Source organism: Plecotus auritus, assembly GCF_963455305.1.
Source record: "Plecotus auritus genome assembly, chromosome: 8".
Taxonomy (NCBI): Eukaryota; Metazoa; Chordata; class Mammalia; order Chiroptera; family Vespertilionidae; genus Plecotus; species Plecotus auritus.
The window spans coordinates 170961045-170981428 of record NC_137782.1 but is presented as its reverse complement, the minus strand read 5'-3'; the positions used below and the strand labels follow the sequence as shown (position 1 = coordinate 170981428).

At 44.0% G+C, this 20384-nt stretch overlaps 1 protein-coding gene across 1 annotated transcript in view; it reads right to left on the bottom strand.

Annotated features, from left to right (window-relative positions):
• Nucleotides 1-20384, bottom strand: part of NBAS (NBAS subunit of NRZ tethering complex) — a 211088-nt gene that overhangs the window by 167044 nt on the left and 23660 nt on the right. Inside the window, exons 10-12 of the mRNA XM_080683646.1 lie at nucleotides 8235-8373; nucleotides 5315-5383; nucleotides 2719-2847 (exon numbers count right to left, since the gene is read on the bottom strand). Of these exons, the coding sequence (XP_080539772.1) occupies nucleotides 2719-2847; nucleotides 5315-5383; nucleotides 8235-8373 (337 nt within the window). The remainder of the gene's footprint in view (nucleotides 1-2718; nucleotides 2848-5314; nucleotides 5384-8234; nucleotides 8374-20384) is intronic.

The following is a 20384-nucleotide window of genomic DNA, read 5'->3' as shown; positions in this document are numbered from 1 at the left end:
TCAAAGGCCAAACCTAAAATGCTCAATCCAACGTGGTTAATCCCCAGAATACAGGGGCAAGACTCGAGCCGTGTGTGGGTGCTCAGACTCCCCTTGCTGCACAGTTACCATCCTCGTCTCCTGTCCCACCCCAGCATGCACTGTGGACATTATAAAGTTAAGGCTTTAGCAATGACAGACTATCCCAATTATTTATTCCAGAACCTGGGACACACGAACTAGCTCAGAGTTCAACATATCTGAGAGGAGAAGAGAGGTCCGTGTTACACTCACCGGAGGAAAGGATTGCCCCTGTTCTTTTAAAGATCATCCAATAAATAAAGTCTAATAAACAGGGGTTTATTCCGACCTTTTTAAAATGCATTTGTTTTCCAACATGGTCATGGAAAGAGCATGGGCGTCAGCTGCACTGCTGACCTGAGACTAACGAGGGACAAGTGCTCAGGAAGTCACCAGACTGCTTGGGGTCCCTGGGTCCCGGCACAGGAGGTGAGAGAGAAGCTCAGAGGTACAGCAGGTCAATCAGGTCACAGCAACGCCTGATGAACTGCCCTTCTACACGAGACACAAACTTCTAGCCCGATTTCATCTCCTCCCACCAGGCACCTGTTTGCCATTTCTGAATGCCCTTCCATTCCTGTCCCATCACTTTACTGATGACCTAGTCCAACTACGGAGGTAGTTATTCATTCCCGAGTTTTTTTATTTTTAAACAATTTTTAAATTATTTTAATAGAAATCATTATAAAATTCTAATTAATGAGTAACATTATGAGTTAAAGAGTAATGAGTTATACTGGCATTAATTGGCAACTAAGACCAAAAAAATGTTAAAAAGATGAGTGTAGGTCAACAGATGAAATTGGTCTTTAGATACACACAAAAAGGCTATCCACAATTTCAGTCAACAAAAAAGCATACTAATGGGTTTTTGCTCGAATAACTCTTATGCTTCATGTATGACATCCTAGGGTATTCACGAGATGAAATATTAAGTGCGCTTTCTATTAGGTGAATGAAAATAATTTAAGAAAACAGAAAGTCGGGGAGAGGGGAAATGGCTTTAATATTAAAACTTTTAATACCCCATTTAAGAAAAAATTTGCCCACATGTAAAATTTCCATATAAAATAGAATTATCAGGATCTTCCCAAATGACGAAAGCTGAATACTTTATCACCATGTAAAATGCAGGCACCTTTTGGATCCATCCTCTGGCATGCTTAGCTAACACACATTAAAGGAACAGTTTTGAGAGTTGACCCATTCCACTTCTAGAGGGAAGATACAGTCAGATTAGCTATAATTTCAGGAGAGAGACTGTCCCTTAGAGTTAGCTACCGAGGCCGAAGACCAAGGAGCACCTCTCCCATGTAGAACAAGTGTAGACTCGGTAATGAGAGAGTGGTAGATTAAATTCAAGGGAGGAGCTAAGGGGGGAAAATAATCTTCCTAAACTTGTGTTGAAAATATCGAAGAACTGGCCGAAACCGGTTTGGCTCAGTGGATGGAGCATCGGCCTGCGGACTGAGGGGTCCCAGGTTTGATTCCGGTCAAGGGCATGTACCTTGGTTGCAGGCACATCCCCAGTAGGGAGTGTGCAGGAGGCGGCTGATCGATGTTTCTCTCTCATCGATGTTTCTAACTCTCTATCCCTCTCCCTTCCTCTCTGTAAAAAATCAATAAAATATATTTAAAAAAAGAAAAGAATATATCGAAGAACTGAATAGCAAAAATGAGTAAATTAAATCTGTGAAAAGAGTAAAGAAAATGTAGAGACACTTTCTCTTTTCCTCTACTAACCTGAAAAGAAAATGCTGTTAGTTTATTAAGAATGATTTTAATAGTGCAATTTAACTGGTGAAATAAAATTTAAAAGAACTCTCAAAAAGGACATCAGTCCATTCAGATCATTCAGAGAAAATGCTCTAATCTTCAAATTACAAAACTATCCACCAAAGCTGGTGACAAGGCATTTCTACAGGCAAAGGGGAACGGGGGAACGGGAAAGAAGGGGAATTAACCCTTAAAGTGCTGAAATGTACAATAACCCTAATAAGAGGAAAAGCTCTGTAACATAAACTATATGCAATTGAGAAGATTTTCCTTAAATCCTCAGTCTCCCACAATACACGGCATTCTACAAGCCGACCTCCCTTGCCCATCATGATTCTAAATTATAACTGATGTTGATTCTGTTCTGAAACAATTCAGTCATTTAAAAACCTGTCATTGTAAGACATTAAAAAGTTAACAGTTCTATCTTTCTCAATATCTTCACTATCCATCTTTTGAGTGGTAACTCCCTTCAAGCCAATAAGCAAGTCCAATATTACTAGCATCGCAAAATTTGGGAAAAAGTGTAACGCTTTTAGAATACTGACCCTCCAAAGCTTTAATCACATCAGTTGACTTTTGCTAAAAAACTAACATCTCCATTCTGTATTTCTGGAAGGAGAAAAGGGGGGAAATGGAGAATTAATGGACAGATTACACTCCGCATTCAGAGTGCACTACACTGGAAATTAACATCAGTACACAGTGCTCCTCTAGTTTTTATCTGTCCTACTACACTTAGAATATAACTTAACTAAAGTGTGGAACGATGAGAATAAACCGTGTGGCGCACTACAGTAAGATATCTACAAAGTGAAGTCAGCATTACCAGTGCTCTCCCTTAAGTGAGAGGCATTCGAAGCTCAGAACTGAGAGACGTACCTGCTCACTTTGATTCCACTCGCCTTGCTGCTTCAGGGAAGGGACGGCCCAGATGCTTAGTTTCCCTGAGAAGTGAATGGCCGCAAGGAGGGTCCCATCTGGAGAGAGGCTCATCTTAAAGATCCCATCCTGCACAGAAATTGTATCACGTTAATGACAGGGCGAGGGCTTGCAGCTCAGGAGAAATGACTTCCAGAATTTAATAACACACTTCAGAGGGTGCCATGTCGTCAATGATCTCTCGTAATTAAGGGTTCCAGCAGCTTCATGCCATTATAAATGTGCTCCGGCGTATAGAAACAGGACTCTTACCCTGAGGGAGGATCTTTACATCTATTTTATAGTGTAATAATTTCCGTATCACCCCAAAACCAAAGATGATATCATTATAAAAATATTCCTTAATACCGCACATCAATTACCACGCGTTCTCAATAACTTTTATGGGTTGATGTTAAGCAGATTGTGAATTTCTTGAATTTTGGGTCCACATCTTTACAAAATTCCGTCTGTACACAATGTCTGGAATATGCTATCCATCCTACACAGGCACAAATCATGCCACGGAAGAGAAGGAAAGGGAGGAGAAGGAGGAAAGAGACAGAGAGAAGAGGTGATGGAACTACAGCGGCCAGGGGCAGAGAGGCATTTCTTAACTTGGGGAGCACTATGAATATTTAAGCGGGCAAATTACCCCATTTAAAGACGAAGTGCTGCCACAGAGGAGAGAAACCGTGTATACACTGACTCACATGGCCAACCTCGGAGTACACAGAGAAAATCTTATCTTCCAAGTCCTACTCATTCCAATAACCTCAGACCTTTCCTAGGAGAAAACCAGTCTTGCTCAGCTGCCGAGAGGAACCACACAAGCAGAGACATCACCTGCCTACCACCGACAACAGACCCCGAAGAATCCAACACGCTAACTGGACAGCTGCTTCCCAGTCAGCGTGGATTAAGGACAGGCTCTAAGGCAGTTTACCCTCGAGACTAAAACAGAGACCCGAAAACGGCAGCCCAGAGCCTTACTTCTCCTGAACCCTAGAAAATCTGGCAACTCAGGGCCCCCATCCCCACACGGCAATCATCGGGCGGGACTAGGTAGCACGCGTGCCCTTAGGAGGGTCATGCCCCCACCATTCCCTGTGAAGGCCCAAGAACAGTGCCAAATATCAGCCTCAGAACTAAAACCCAAACGTGACTATACCAAAATCCAGAATTGCACCTGACTCAGTTCACCATGTTATCTACATTGCCGTCATAAACCAACAGGACGATTTGAGGAAGTGAGGAAATTGCTGGATGAGCAGATAGAAGAAAACATCAGGATGCGCTAACCTCACTGAAGATTAGCATCCCCCAATCTCACCTTACCTGGATAGAATGCTCTATTCCAGAAAGCCAACACTAAATATAAGAATGATTAAAATGCAAACGCCTGGGAAAGAGCAGCAGCAACAGCAAAAGCACTCCAGGCAAAGTTCTGACTGCCCCCCCGTTCCGTGCGATGGAGACAGGAGGGGTAGGAGGAGAAAGACCTGGCATCTTCCTCCCACAGCTCTAGTTCACAAGCCTATGGCTGTGCATAAAGTGAGCCTCGGGAGCATGCACGCTTAGGAGCTGACGCATCTCTCACCATCCTTTAGAGTTTACAAAGGAAGAAACGGAGGCCCGAAAGCGTTAAGACACCAGCCCAAGAGCATTCAGTGCAGACAGCAGGACCTGAACGGGGTGCAGTCTCCGACCCCAGTCCGTGTCACTTCTGCTGCACCAAGATTACTGCCAGCTGCGCATGCCTTTCTAGTAGTCACAGGCATGCTCCCCCGTAGAAATGATGATCAGGCATCCTTTACTGTTTTTGTCATCAAAATAATTAGTCACGTGTGACCTATGTGGAAACTTCCAAGGATTACCAAGGCTTCGTTAAACAACTCCATTAAAAATGCTCTCAAAACAAGGAGAAAGTTTATGAATCTATTTAATAACAACAAACAGAAAAATGTATACTGAACACAATAATATGAATAATTTACCAACAACACTGTGACCAGGAAAATAACGAATGAACATGCGAAATTTTCTTTTGATTTAATCTCTCCCTCCTTGCCTTCCTTTCTGTGTAGACACTTAAGCAATAACTGTATTAACTAAATGTGACAATTGCTTTTAATGGGGTGGGTTCTTGACCCCCTTAGTTTCATTTGCTACTATGATATCCATACTGCAAACTTATCATTCCCCTTCAAGCATTTTGTTGTAGAAATTTGCACTCACACAAACAAAAGTTGAAATTATAGTATAATGAGTACCCATGGACCCAATAACCAGCTTAAACAAATATCCACATTTCAAGCTTGTTTCATGAATCCTTCCCCAGACACCACAAGGCCCGCAGGGATTTTTAACAAACAGTAAGGTACACAAATCTTCCGTGAACACCTCCACGAGTTCTTACTGCTGCCTATGCCCACGCAGTGCACAATTAAGAGAACATCCAGAGGAAGATCTGTGACATTCAAGGTTCAGTCAACGGTGCCCTTAATGGTACGCTGGTGAACGTATTTGAGAAGCACAGGTTAAGCTTGTGAGTTACCTGTTCTTGTCCGGGGTGACTGTATAACTTGACACTTAGCATCCTTAATAATCCCAGTGTCTTTGGTACCTACAACATAAGGGCACATCATACAAAGAAAAATTAATGTTTTCTCATTGTAAAACGTCCTTTTTATCATAAACTGAAAACTACAGCAAACCTAGTATTTAAAGAAATGGTTAAGATCATCAATAGGTGTCAGAGATAATCGGTGAGACAGTTTTTATCTGGGGGGGGGGGGGGGGGGGGAATACACCAAGCAAGAAATCTTACAAATACACCCATAATCAAATGCTTTTTAAATACATACATAATAAGCCTAATACACTCTATGCAAATTAGAATCTCCTCCAAGCTCCACTCAAAGACGCTGCCCAGGTTATCATTCTATCCTAATGTTACTCTGGAAAAGATCAAATTTCCAACAGAAATTTCATTCATTAAGGAATTAATTCTATACTTGAAAAATACCAGAAAAGTAATCATCATTTAGAAACCAGCATTTGAAATAAGACAAGATTATTTTGGTCTTTAGATTTAAAAAATATAAAAGAGAGGGAGATAGGCATAATTTTTTAAATGGAAAATAACAAGTGTCACTGAAGATGTAGAGACCTTGGAACGCTAGCACATTGTTGGTGGTGTGGAAAAGTATGGCTGTGCCTCAAAAAATTAACCTAGAACTACCATGGGTCCCAGCAACTCCATGTAAGTATATACCCAAAATAAATATGTTTTCAAACAAATACACATACACAAATGTTTATAGAAATACTATTCATATCAGCCAGAAAGTGGAAACAACTCAGATGCCCATAAACTAAAGAATGGGTAGACAAATGTAGTATATGGATACAGTGGAATATTCTTCAGTCATAAAAAGGACTGAAATGCTGATACATGCTACAACTTGGATGAATCTCGAGAATATTATGCTAAATGTAAGAAGCCAGCTACAAATGGCCATACTGCATGATTCCATTCACATGAAACATTAATGGGTAAATCCATAGAAACAGAAAGCAGACTAGTGATTCCCAGTGATGAAGATATTCTGAAACTAGGCAGTTGATGGTTGCACAAAATCATGAATGTACTAAATGCCATGGACTGTATGCTTCAAAATGGTTAATGGTTAACATGTGAATTTTACTTAATTTCAAAGAAAAAGGCAAAGGGGGGGTACTGTTTGTTGAAGTTAAAATTTTCCTAACAGAACTGCGTAGCTGAAGACATTAGTGACAGCCTAACTCCCAACATTTTCTCCAATGACAAGAAAGAACAAGGAGGGGAAACTAATTGACATAAAAACCACGCCACAGCTTAAACTGAAGACCGAGGACAGCCAATCTTCGTAATAACTTTAAGGAGAAACAGAAAAATCACCAAATCCCAGGGTGTCACCTCATTTGCTCTTGTCATGTCCCCACGACCCCCACCCAGGCCCACTTCAAGGCCTTGTAGCGAGCGAAAGCAGAATGAAAAACATTTCAGGGCCCAGGGAGGCCAGACAAAGGGAACTAAGAAAGGGTCTGAGGCCTGTGGAAAATCACTTTCAAATTTATAATCCAAAAGGACGTCCCAGAAATAGAAAAAATCTGAATCTATACAATGAAAGCGGTACCCTGGTACATTAACCCAGAATAACAACTCTAAGAAATACCCTAGGAAAGCTAGCAGATTTCAAAGATACAGAAAATCTTCCAGGCCTCCAAGCAAAACGGCCAAACAACATACAAAGGACCCTGAGCCTGGGTTCTTCCCTTCCTCCCAGGAACTGAACTCTCGCCTGGCACCTGTTCAGCTTATGGCCCTCAGTTCTGGACCGGGCTGTACCCTCCAGAACAGCAAAGCCCCGAAGGGCTCCTACCTCACATTCTCTTACCTGGAGCAGTGATTCCATGTTGAACAAACGAATAAATACACTATCACACAGATGACACGAGCATTCATTTGGAAACTTGGGTCAATGCATATATTGAATTTTGTACAGTCTGTTTTACAACCTAGCAGCCTTGCAAGAGACTAGAATATATGTCAGCAGCATTTTTCGGTCGATATCCACCCCGACACAATAGCCACCTTAAGCAAACAATCAGAGGAGCTTCCATGAGGACGATGTCTGCCACCTGACAAAAGGAATGAACCCTCTAATGCGGGTGACTTTGAGGCAGGGAAGGCCATGGAGAATGACCCTAAGTTTAGCTGCGAGACATATGTAAAAGCCACTAACGTAATGAAAACGCACCTGCAGCATCTCAAGAACTTAATCGTACGGCACGGCATTCAGCTGGCCATCGATGTTTTCCTTCCCCCACTTACTCTGTCAGTGCACCGGCAGCTGTCCTTAAAAAGATGCCGGGACCAAAGCTGCAGGGCAGCGGGGAAGACGCACACACAGTAAGATGCAAAGTGAATGCACAGAGGGCTCAGAGCCAAGGCCAGTGCAGGCCTCGTGGTCTGCGACGGACTCCGTGGCGGCCCTTCCCCGGACCGCTCACTCTGTCGGGTGCACCTGCCCACACTGTCCTAGGACGGGCTTCGCAGCTGACCTACGTCATGGCTCATGAATAGGCTCGGGCAGTAACAATCCCTACCTGAAAGTCGCTGATAATTAAATGCGCTGATACACACCGCAGCACTCAGCACAGCTGCCAGACAGAAAAGCGCTTAAACATGATAACGTCCAAATAGCCAGTTCAAGTAACAGGACTACAGTTAGGCTGATTGCTCTCTAACAATGAAGGTAAGTCGCATACCATACACTTGAGATAAATTTGATATGTGAAAGGAGCACTAGAAGGTCACTAGCATTAAGTCATTTTCCTCCTTCAGGACAAATTATTTCCTCCTCTGTATCCTGCCCAGGGCGTCTGCCCGAGGCCCAGCAGCACAGTGCAATGGCAGAACTGAGACTTACCACAGCGACCGTGTCTCCGCCGCTGGTCACCTGCTTGTAATAAGGCGACCCCGACAGCACCCTCCAGGCGGAGAGGCCAGCGCTGGATGCTTTCGAGGTGCCCACTTCGGCAGCTTCACATCCGCCAACCAGCAAAAGTCTAAGAAAGAGAAAAATGAAAAGAATCGCTAAGTTGCCAAAATAAACAAGACAACATCGAAACTAAGCGAGCAGAAACAGTTACCTTCCCAAAGAAAACGCAAGCCAAATCCCCACGTACTAAACCTAGAAGGTAAAGGTTTTAGAAGAAACAAGCAAAGAAAACCAGGTTTTTCCATTAGAATTTCACCTTCCCTTACGCAGGGTAAGGTTTACTTTTTAAACAGGGGCCAGTTCACTGTCCCTCAGACCGTTGGAGGGCCGGACCATAGTTTTAAAAAAAAAAACTATGAACAAATTCCTATGCACACTGCGGGCCCGGGATGAGTCGGCTGCTAAGCAGGACAGGCAGCGGCACCCGGCGGGCCAGATAAATGTCCTCGGCGGGCCGCATGTGGCCCGCGGGCCGTAGTTTGAGGATGCCTGGTTCAGCACCTAAACCCAGATGGGGACTAGAAATGAGAAAAAATGTCTTAAGGCGGCCACTGACAGCAAAGAAACTATCAACACCAATAAACTTTACCAGACAGACATGCCGCCTCCCCCAGACACAGTGTGTGACTCGCAGCAGAGCATGGGGTGCCATGAGGGTATTTAAAGACAGAAGAGGAGGAAGGGCGTCGGTGCCAGAGCGATGTGAGGCCAGGCCGGCTCTGAAGGCAGGGGGCCACGAGCCAAGGAAGCAGGGCGGCCTCTGGAAGCTGGAAAAGGCGAGAAGACAGATGCCCCGGGGCCTCCTGAAAAGAACAGCCCCACTGACCCCTTGGTTTTAGCTCAGCGAGACCCATCTGGGACTTCTCACCCCACGACTGTCAGACAGTAAACGTGTTCTAAGCCACCACGTGTGCGGCATCTGTTAGAGCAAACACAGAAATCTAATATGCACCTTGCTCCTTTCCCAGCCCCAGGCGACCTGTCGGACTCTAACTCCACCACTGTCTCTCCTCATTTCATCACTTACTTTCTAAGAGAACAGCAACCATCAAAAAAAAAAAAAAAAAAATCTCTACCTCATACTCTCAAATGTAAATTGTTCAAAACTGCATAAAATCCTTCTAGGTTTAGCCACAGACTCAGCCCAACGCAAAATCTCAAAATCCATGAAGTATTGGAAATGGGCCTTATTCACAGAAATACAAATGGAGCCGTCACTCGCAGCCATGTTCCCATTGCTTTTATATATGGCTCTAATTGTACATCACCGCAAGCTGCAAGCAACAAACTTTGGGAAGATGGCCTGCAGCAAACCTATTAGGGCTGTTTCTACCCGAGGCCCGCCCTCAGAGCGAGCGGATAATTAGCCCTGTTCACCAGGGAAGGAGACCTGGGTCCAAAGTCACACTAGCAGTATGAGCAGTCCTTGCCTCGAGCAGCCATTCTGCTCAAATGGTTCTTTTGCACCAAAATAATTTTCCCCAAAAAGGTATATTTACTGCAGATAAAATCATAATATTCCCCTGGATCTAACTACCAATTTGAAGAAAATGTAGTTGACAAAAATACTTTAAACAGCACTACAAAGATGCAATCTAAACAGTGGAAGATCCAGGGGTGGGCAAACTTTTTGACTCGAGGGCCACAATGGGTTCTTAAACTGGACCGGAGGGCCGGAACAAAAGCATGGATGGAGTGTTTGTGTGAACTAATATAAATTCAAAGTAAAGGAGCGGAGGGGAGAGCAAGAGAACCCTCCGCTCTTTCGGCTCCGCAGGCCGGATAGAACAGCCGAACGGGCCGGATCCGGCCCGCGGGCCGTAGTTTGCCCACGGCTGATCTAGACAGTAAGAAACTACAGTGTAAATCAGAACTACAGTTTCTTCAGAACTAACTCTCTCTCTTATTCTTATTCTCTCTCTCAGCAAAAGAACAAAGAATGAAGGAGAGCCCACTGCGCTCAGTGTTGAGTGTCCACCTATGAACCAGGAGGTCACGGTTCGATTCCCGGTCAGGGCACATGCCCAGGTTGCGGGTTTGATCCCCAGTAGGGGCGTGTAGGAGGCAGCCGATCAATGATTCTCTCTCATCATTGATGTTTCTATCTCTCTGTCCCTCTCCCTTCCTCTCTAAAATCAATAAAAAATAATAATAAGAAGAAGAAGAACACAATCTGGATGTTTGATGACACTGACCGATTATTGTTAATTATCTTCAAATATGATAATGGCTTCATGTTCATGTTTATTAGAGTCCTTATTTTTTAGATATACAACTGAAATACTGAATGAAATCATATGCTTTCAGGTTTTAGTTTGAAACGATCCAGGAGCAGGCAGGTGGAGAAATGGCTGGGGATACAGTCAGAATGAGACTGGCCATGAACTGATCATTACACTGAATGGCAGACACAAGGGAGTCAGCATCCTACTCTCTATGAACACGCTTCCAATTTTTCATAAAAAAACAAATATTTTTTTGAAAGTCAACTCGTCAGGAAAAACTCCTCTGACTAGACAGAAACAAAACAGTACTTTTGGATATCTACATTTCCAAACTTAATCCGTGGTTTTTTCTAAACAGAAAACATGTCAGGCATAAAATATATCATTAAAAATCAGTAACATAATTATAATAAAAACAGTTTCTGAGAACTCAACAAATCCCAAAAGGCCACGATACAGCAGATCCTGATAACTAAAATGATTTTTGTCTGATGAATGTGCAACAGATGTAATTATTTTCTCAGGAGGTTGAGCATTATTGTTTAATCTGCACTGCTACGTTGTGGAGGGGGCAGATGTCAGATCCAATTTTCAGATGAAAAAACAGACATATGGAACTTTAAGTTGCCTGATCACTAAAGGACATACAGAGCTGCGATTTCAGATGTATTGTCGCCCGGTCTTGATACTATAAAACGCTTCCTCTCTATGAAATTCTCACAACTATCATGGCCATGCAAAGATCAAACTGGCTACAACATGAAAAGATCAGAATGAACAAAAGTGACTCAATACCTGCTTCCAAACAACCCCCCACCATTCACGGCAAACAGAAAAGTAAGTGGGGAAAGAGGCAGAATGATGGACCGATCAGGTATTGTCCCCACCAGATGGTATGGCAACGTGGGGACGCTGATGCTCCAGCTACAAGGATGCACGTGTGCGTAAGTGGATACAAAGCGGGGACTGACAGCCTTCATCAACGGGTCCTGTCCCCCCTTCCTTTCCTCGGACAGCCTTGGGCGTGTTTTCCTATCCGGGAAGGAAAATGGGCACAGGCCAGGGGAGAGGGCGGGTCCACGCAGACCACCGCTGCTCAGGACCTCATCACGACCTCTGAGCTGGGGGCAACACAGCCTGAAGGACGGGTGAACTGCATGGAGGAAGAGGCCAGAGAAACGTCTGTCCTTTAAACAATTTCCCGGGCAGGTAAGAGCCTTCTCAGCTGGGAGAACCTGATGTACAAGAGCACAGACAGCCAAAACCGGTTTGGCTCAGTGGATAGAGCGTCAGCCTGCGGACTGAAAGGTCCCAGGTTCGATTCCGGTCAAGGGCATGTACCTTGGTTGCGGGCACATCCCCAGTAGGAGGTGTGCAGGAGGCAGCTGATCGATGTTTCTCTCTCATCGATGTTTCTAACTCTATCCCTCTCCCTTCCTCTCTGTAAAAATCAATAAAATATATTTTAAGAAAAAAGAGCACAGACAGCCAGCAGTGTGAAATGGTGTGCTCAGAGAAAGGTAAGACATGCAGTAGGTGCTTCTAGCCTGTACGAGGCCAGCAGGACAGACGTGCAAAGGGGTTCTTGACAATACAAAATTCACCTTGCTCCCTTCCTAGGCACATACCACCTTCCACCCTCTATGCAGTAACCGTTCTTTAAACCAGCCGTCGCCAACCTCTCGGACCTCCCGCGGGCCACCGGTTGGCGACCGCTGCTTTAAACCATGCCTCCATGACCAAACAAACGGTGAGCCAGCTGGGCAGAGACTGTGTCTGTGTCCTATACAGCATTTACCAGCGTTGTTCCGCTCCAGAAACGCCTACCTGCCCACTCTGTGCAGAGAACTACAGGGACCCGATAACTAAGACACAGTCCTTGTCCTTGGCTTACCCTCTCCGGCTTCAGTTCTCCCCCCTGAGAAAGGAAGGGCTGGGCCTCATGATGGATGGACCTTGTTTCCAGCTCTGACATTCTAAGAGTCTCAAACTCAAAGCAGGAGCATAGGTACCAGTCAACAAAAAGGAACTGTGACTGCTGCAGCAAAAATGCACAGGGAGGAGTGGACTAAGTGAGCAGGGGCGCAGGCAGAAGCAGAGCGAACAGGCAGTAACAATGGGGTGGGCAAGGCCACCTGAGGAGTAGGAGGTGGGCAGACAGCGGGCCCCTAAGTATCACACATACGTAACCATGATGAACTAAATGGGGCACCTCAAGTTATTGCCAACGATTATAAATGGCTTATTGAGGGTCTTCAATCTAATAATTGTTGGAAGAGTCTGCCATCTAGTGGCTTGACACTCCTTCAAGCCAAGGAGAGAAATCTGAAATACTAGCGGAGACCCTTGGATACACTCTGTCCAATGACCAATGTGCTTGTGGCATACAATCAGCAAGGAAGGAAAAAAAGAAAAAGGAAATAAAGAAAGAACTACATGTCTCAAAATTGGGAAGTGTTTAAGACCACGCTTATGACCAAAGTAAGGGCTCAAAAATCATTACCCTCCACTGTGAAGCTAGAAGCCATTCCTGTCTTGGAATAATTGGAATGTTTCCCATTTTAGTTCATTTTAGTATAACTTAAATATTCTTTACAATAAAAATGTTACTCGTCCAATACTTCAAATTCTGATTACCTTTATGTATTAAAGAGCGTATCAGAAGGACACACGCATAACCATGACGGTTTCCATCAGTGGCTCTCAAACATCAGCATGCATGGAATCTCCTGGGGGCTTATGGAAGCGCAGACCACCGGGCCACCCTCAGCGGTCTGACTCCTGGGCCGAGGGTGGAGCCCAGGAATCTGCATCTCCAACAGCCTCTCCCGGTGACGCAGGCCGCCGGGCAGGTACCGCTCTTTGAGAACACCACTCCCCATTACGCTGGAATCCATGAGCTGAGCTCCCCAGGACACGGTTCACCATGAATCAAAATCCGAAGCATCACGTGCTTGAGGATCACCGAGGAAAACGGCTTGTACTGCATCGTTGGTTGTGAAGACAAAACCTGAGAATTGTTCTCAGATGGGGAAAGCACTAATGGAGAAACGGAGACGGCTGGTTCCGAAGCAAAACTTCATTTTCCTGGCAATTTCATCATTAGGCATTAAAGGTATTTAAAACTGAGTGGTACCTGGTTATAAATTCCTTCGAATGTAATTTGGAATTTAGAATCAAGAGGTATAAGAAATCTATAAAATTCAACACTCCTCGTTTTATACCTCTCAAGCAGAATTGGACCCGTATTCAGATAGATGGTTGGCTGGCATAGATTAGACATTCTACTGCAGAGAGATGAGAGAAAGAGCAAGAAGGACTTTACAGGCAGAGGACTAAACAAGTAGGAAGCAGCATGAAGGCTTTAACAAAGACACTGAGAAATGCAAGAATTCACACGTGGCTGAAGTTATCTAGAGCAGGAGTCAGCAGCCATAGCCTCTGGACCAAATCCACACCACCACCTACTTCTGTAAATAAAGCTGCATTGGAATACACTCACACACGCTCATGTGTGTGTTTCTACAGCTGCTTTCACCCTGCCATGGAAGAGCTGAGTAGTTACAACAGAGCCCGACTGGCCCTTCACAGAAAAGTGTGCTGGGCCTTGGTCTGGAGCAAAGAAACATGAAGGGCTATGACAGGAGCCTGGAGAAGTCAAAAGACCAAACTACAAACGGCCTTTAATACTAAACCCAGGAGCTGTAGCTCTCTCCCCACGGCTAAAGGAAATGAGAGATGAATTTCTAAGCTTCGGGCTTGTGTTTTAATACCTATAGTCCTTGCTGGAAACACAACAGAAAACAAATTAGAGGAGGATCAGATAGAAAGCAGGGAACACACTTGATAATAAATTGGGTAAGAAGTAATGAGTTCCTGAACTATAAGGATGGTAGCAGAAATGGAGAGGAGGAGATAAATCTGAGATATATGAGAGAAGAATAACCAACAAGTCTTAAAAGATTCATAAAAATGAGTTAAGACAGTTATCTAAAGTGAAACTCGGGTTTTGGCCTGGTGAAATGCTATATATCAAGATTTGGGAATACAGGAGCAAATGTAGGATTGGAGGTAAAATATGATCAATTCAGTTAGAATGTAATGAGTGTGAGGTACTTGTGAGCCGGCTATCCAAGAAAAGTTCTGTGGGGCTGGGCCAATCGCTCTGTGGCCCAGGCGTGACTTATGAGACACAGATTCAGGAGATATCCCATATGCACTTAAGCGGTTAAATCTGCCTATAAAGAATTCATAGAGTTGGTAAGAGAAAAATATGGCCAAAGGATTCCACTAATTATCCACTAGAATTAATAATCAGGATCAGCAAGGTTGTAGGATGCAAGATCAATATACATAAATCAATTGTATTCCTATATACCAGCAATAAGCACTCAGAGGGGGGAAGCGTAAGTGTACACACACACACACACCCCTCACGAGCTAGGGAAGAGGAGAGAAACACCCAGTAGCTCTGCTACTACACACCTGAGTCATACACCAGCAGCTCCTGATGGCCTAGACGCGGCTCCACGGCACCTCTCAATGCAGCGTTCTAGGCAGCCATAACCAATGGAAGGCAGGCAACACCTACAGTAAAATTTACTCCTTTTCCTCACTAGGGCAACTTCAAAGGAAAAGCTATCTCCTATTCATTTTCTTTAATCTCCCAACGCCTTAGCCAAGGATTCTCAAGGGGGGAGTAGAGGGAATCGGAATGTCCTACAGAGGCTTTTATCAAATCAGATGCTGGGATCCCATCCCACAACAACCTGATCAATCAAGTCTTGGAGAGAGAAGCCTAGGTATGCATCATTCCTCATTCCTATAACACAGATTCAACAGCCTTCTTTCCAATCTCTACTTCCAAGAGGGACCACCCAGCTAGCATCACTCCGAGTATAAGAAGAAAGTCAATCTGGCCTAAGTCATATCAAGTTAAACTACCACCAAAACACTCTGAAAGAAAGAGGGGGTAGAGAGATTTGTTGATTGATTGACCAACTGAACAAGTTCAAAATTTTTTTCTTTTTTAATTAATCTTTATTGTTCAGATTATTACAATTGTTCTTTTTTCCCCCCATAGCTCCCCTCCACCTGGTTCCCACCCCACCCTCTGCCCTTACCCACCCCCACTGTCCTCATCCATAGGTGTACGATTTTTGTCCAGTCTCTTCCAGCACCCCCCACACCACTTTCCCCCTGAGAATTGTCAGTCCACTCCCTTTCTATGCCCGATTCTATTATATTCACCAATTTATTCTGTTCATCAGATTTTTTTATTCACTTGATTTTTAGATTCACTTGTTGGTAGGTATGTATTTGTTGTTCATAATTTTTATCTTTACCTTTTTCTTCTTCTTCCTCTTCTTAAAGAATACCCTTCAGCATTTCATACAAAACTGGTTTGGCGGTGATGAACTCCTTTAGCTTTTTCTTATCTGTGAAACTCTTTATCTGACCTTCAACTCTGAATGATAGCTTTGCTGGGTAGAATAATCTTGGTTGTAGGTTCTTGCTATTCATCACTTTGAATATTTCTTGCCACTCCCGTCTGGCCTGCATAGTTTCTGTTGAGAAATCAGCTGACAATCGTATGGGTGCTCCCTTGTAGGTAACTGTTTTTCTCTTGCTGCTTTTAATGTTCTTTGTCTTTTGCTCTTGGCATTTTAATTATGATGTGTCTTGGTGTGGTCCTCTTTGGATTCCTTTTGTTTGGGGTTCTGTACGCTTCCTGGTCTCGTAAGTCTATTTCTTTCACCAGGTGGGGGAAGTTTTCTGTCATTATTTCTTTAAATAGGCTTTTAGTATCTTGCTCTCACTCTTCTTCTGGCACCCCCATAATTCGGATGTTGGTACGCTTGAAGTTGTCCCAGAGGCTCCTTCCACTATCTTCATATTTTTGGATTCTTTTTTCTTTTTGCTTTTCTGGATGTTTTTTGCTTCTTCGTATTTCAAATCTTTGACTTGATTCTTGCGATCCTCTAGTCTGATGTTGGATCTCTGTATATTATTTTTTATTTCAGTCAGTGTATGCTTAATTTCTAGTTGGTCCTTTTTCATATCCTTGAGGGTCTCGCTAAATTTATTGGGCTTTTCTAGAAAATTCTTGAAAAACCTTATAACCGTGGTTTTGAACTCTATATCCAGTCGTTTGCTTTCCTCCATTTCTTTCATTTGTGACCTGTTTCTTTGTCTCTGCATTTTGGTTGCTTCCCTGAGTTGACAGAGTGGCTTTGTGTGCTAGGTGTCCTATAGGGCCCAGTGGCTCAGCCTCTCCAGATACCTGAGGTGGACACTCTTGGTACACCCCTTGTGGGCTGTGCACAGTCTTGTTGTCGTTAAGCCTTGATTGTTGTTGGTATCAATGGGAGGAATTGACCTCCAGGCCAACTGGCTGTGAGGATCAGCTGTGTCTATGATGGGAGAACTTCTGTGCTGGATATACCCTTATGAGACAAGACTTGCTTCAGTGGGGCTTTGGTGCTCACTGAGTCTGCCCCCTGAGTGTGTCCCTATGGATCTGAGGAGTTGTAATCTGGATGGTCCTACTCTGACCCCTGGGTACACTGGCTCTTGGATCTCCAAGGAGGTGCTAATTGTGGCGAGATCTGCAGATTCCTCTTCTTTGTTTGTGTTTTGGAGGTGCCCAGATGAGGCCCAGCTGTGAAGCAATGCAAGCTGCTGCGAGGCCTTGGGCCTTCTTTTGGATGTTCTGGTTCTCACTGACTCAGCTGCAGTTTGTTAGGTAAGTTTAGAATTCAAAGGACCCATTAATATGCAAAACCCTCTACGCTCAGCTTAGATGGGGCGGGCTCTCAGGGCGGAGCAAACTGCTATGGCTTCCTGTCATCCCTGCCCTAAGAGGCCCCCTGGGTCTCAGTGTCCCGCAGTAATCGCTGCAAGCAACTCTGAGAGAAAGCTGCCCTCGAGTTTCGCCTGCTGCCAGACAGTTCAGTTTCTCCCCGTATGAGTCTGGGTCCCCAGAGTATCGCCCGGAACTGGAGTTCAGAGAGGCCGGGAGCTTTTGTCTCCCTCCTGATTGAGAAAGCCAGCTGCGTACTCAGTTGCCAGCCCTCTCGGTGTGCGCACCTCCATACCTCTGCCTTCCACAACTCCTGTGAGTCTCAGTGTGCTTTTCTCTTTCCTTCTAGTTGTAGAATTTCCACTCAGCCAGCCTTCCTGTGGTTCCAGATGATGTCCATTTTGTCTTTTAGTTGTAGTTTTGAAATTGTTGTGCGAGGCAGCGGTTTAGGTGTTTACCTATGCCGCCAGGTTCCCCAGGTTTCCCCCAGGTTCAAAAATTTATAAAGATCTTAAAAAGCCCATTTAACTGCAATGGCAACATAATGAGAATTAGCCCATCCTATCAAAGAATCTCTGAATATAGGAGTGATGGATGAGTGAAAGCTGATTTCCAAAAATAAAAAATTAATGTTTTTCAATACTAAGCAAAAAAAGTTCAAAATAATAAGGCATTGTCTTCTACTTTAACAGCCTCCAGCTGCCTGCTTTTTTAAGAACCAAGATACATTGAGTCACACATGTCTACCCATCCCTAATGTTCTGGTCAAAAATAGACCATACAATGTGGCCAAGACTCACTTCCCTGCCTCCCCAGAAACAAATGCCTATAAAGCCCCCCACCACCATCACCACCACCAAAAAATTAGTCTGTGAAGCTCAGAAGCCCCTTAATTCACATCTAAGGGCTTTCACCTCTACCAAGACAATACAGCTTTCTCTACAGACAACAGCTTTACTTCTCTTCAAAAAACCAACCTGAAATATGAAAAGAATTTTCTCATGCTAGAGGAATGAGAAATTGAGAAGCAAAATGAAAAACTCCTTAATATAAGGTCAACTGGATTACTGACATTCATACTTCTCAAGCACAAGGCTGCACATTAATCTCCCAAATGCCAATAGACCCTGCATTACTGAAGGCCAAGTGCACTCTCTCCCTGCAGTGGGAGATCATCACAATGACCATGACCACAGTGCTCCTTCCCCTGCAATCCTTCATAAAATTATTAATCTTATCTAGTTAGGGCTTATGAAAAATTTAGTATGCATTTTACACCTATCTTCTCCTCTAGCCATCAACATAGTGTATCTTTCCACATCAGTGCCTTGATTCTCCCAGAACACATACGACTTGGGAACCAGAGAGAAAGGCCATTTTGCGGTGATGTAATGAAAGTCCACTGACTACCTTGTAAAAATACCTCCTAGGTCTCGATGGAAGGTCCACCCCATCGGAGGACAGCAAAATGTGCCCTTGCCCTTGAGTGAAGCTTTCAGGTAGGGGACTCAACACTATCTTCGCCACAAGATTAAATGTAAACATTTGTGGCATGAGCCCTAGATAAGAGTGCTGTGGCCCCTTTGTGTGCTCTACGGCACCCCTTCCCATTCTACGTGATGACTGCTTCCCTGGCGTGTGGGGCCAGTGAAATTAGCATCATGTCACCCGAGAGCTCATTCACACACCAAACACTTTTGATCCCCTACTAAGTACGAGCTCTTTATTTGGAATACTCCCTTTATCCCACGAGTGTAAGAGACTCATGATTTAAAATGCTTAACGTTTTGTTTAGGGGAAATCGTTAAGCCGGGTAAGATGAACCAACCAATATACCCAGAGCACAGCCCTTCAACACTTCAGCATGCCCTTACTTAAAGGTATTTCTGAGTCTCCCCTAAAGAACAGCTTTCTATAGACTATGCCCTGTTACACCTCCTGAGCCGTGCCCAGGACAGCAGTCCCTACTGCATGCCTGGGAGAATGCCATTACCCATCTACTCTCGGCCAGGTAGCTTGTCATCCGATTGCAATCTACTTTAAGGCAATCTGAAACCATCGCTTCTTACTCCCTGTAAACATCGTCTCAAGCTCTTTCTGAAGAAGCTATATTTGGCCTAAAACACTATTTATTGAGAGAGAAAATAACATCCAAGTGCTCCGACTCCCCTTTGCACAACCATGACATACATCACTCAGGGAGGGTTCCTCCCACTGGCGGCAGGAAACATGAGTGCCTCTCTTACCATACCCCGAGTATCTTTCATAACAAAGATATAAGTGTTCAAATGAAAGCTTGTTTAAAGGGTCTTTTTTTCCCCCTTATTCATTCCTTTATTTATTATAGTTTTACTGAGATGCGATTTGAATTCCATAAAATTCAAAGGCAGGAGAGATCTCTAGGGGTAATGAAATATTCTGAACCTGACTGTAGTAGCAGTTGCACAAATATATACATTTGCTGAAAATCACTGAATGACATACTTAAGATCAATTATGTGAGTCACCAAGGATTCTGAACATGGGTTGCTTCCAAAAAGGGCCCAAGAGAGAAGATGTGTTTTCTGTATTTTCTCTTTGCTGTGATGTAAGTTAGGGTCGAGATGTTACCTTCAAACACTTATTATCTCTGTGTAGCTCCCAAAGAACTGCTGAGATTCTAAATTGAGTAAGTCAGCTTCTGCTTACAGAAATGTACAATGAAATTAGAAATGCAACCTTTTTTAAAAGCAGTCAACTGTTGAAAGCAATGTCATTTAAAAATATGTACACAGATAGTCTTGTATTTGAATGAACTCACGTCAAGGGCGTGCCCTCATCTGTGACTACATGAGTCTTCCACAGTGCTGTCCACTCAGAGAGCGGGCATTACGTCGGGACCTGCAGCTCCAAGCACTGCGCCCTCCTGTACTGGAAGTTTAAAGCTGCCTCTCTAAAGAGGAACCAGGGCACAATGTGAGCCAAAATAACAGAACAAAGAGAACACGAAGCATCCAAAAGAGAAGATGGAAAGAATTGGGGTGCTTGTAGGAGGGGGAACAGGACTGAAAG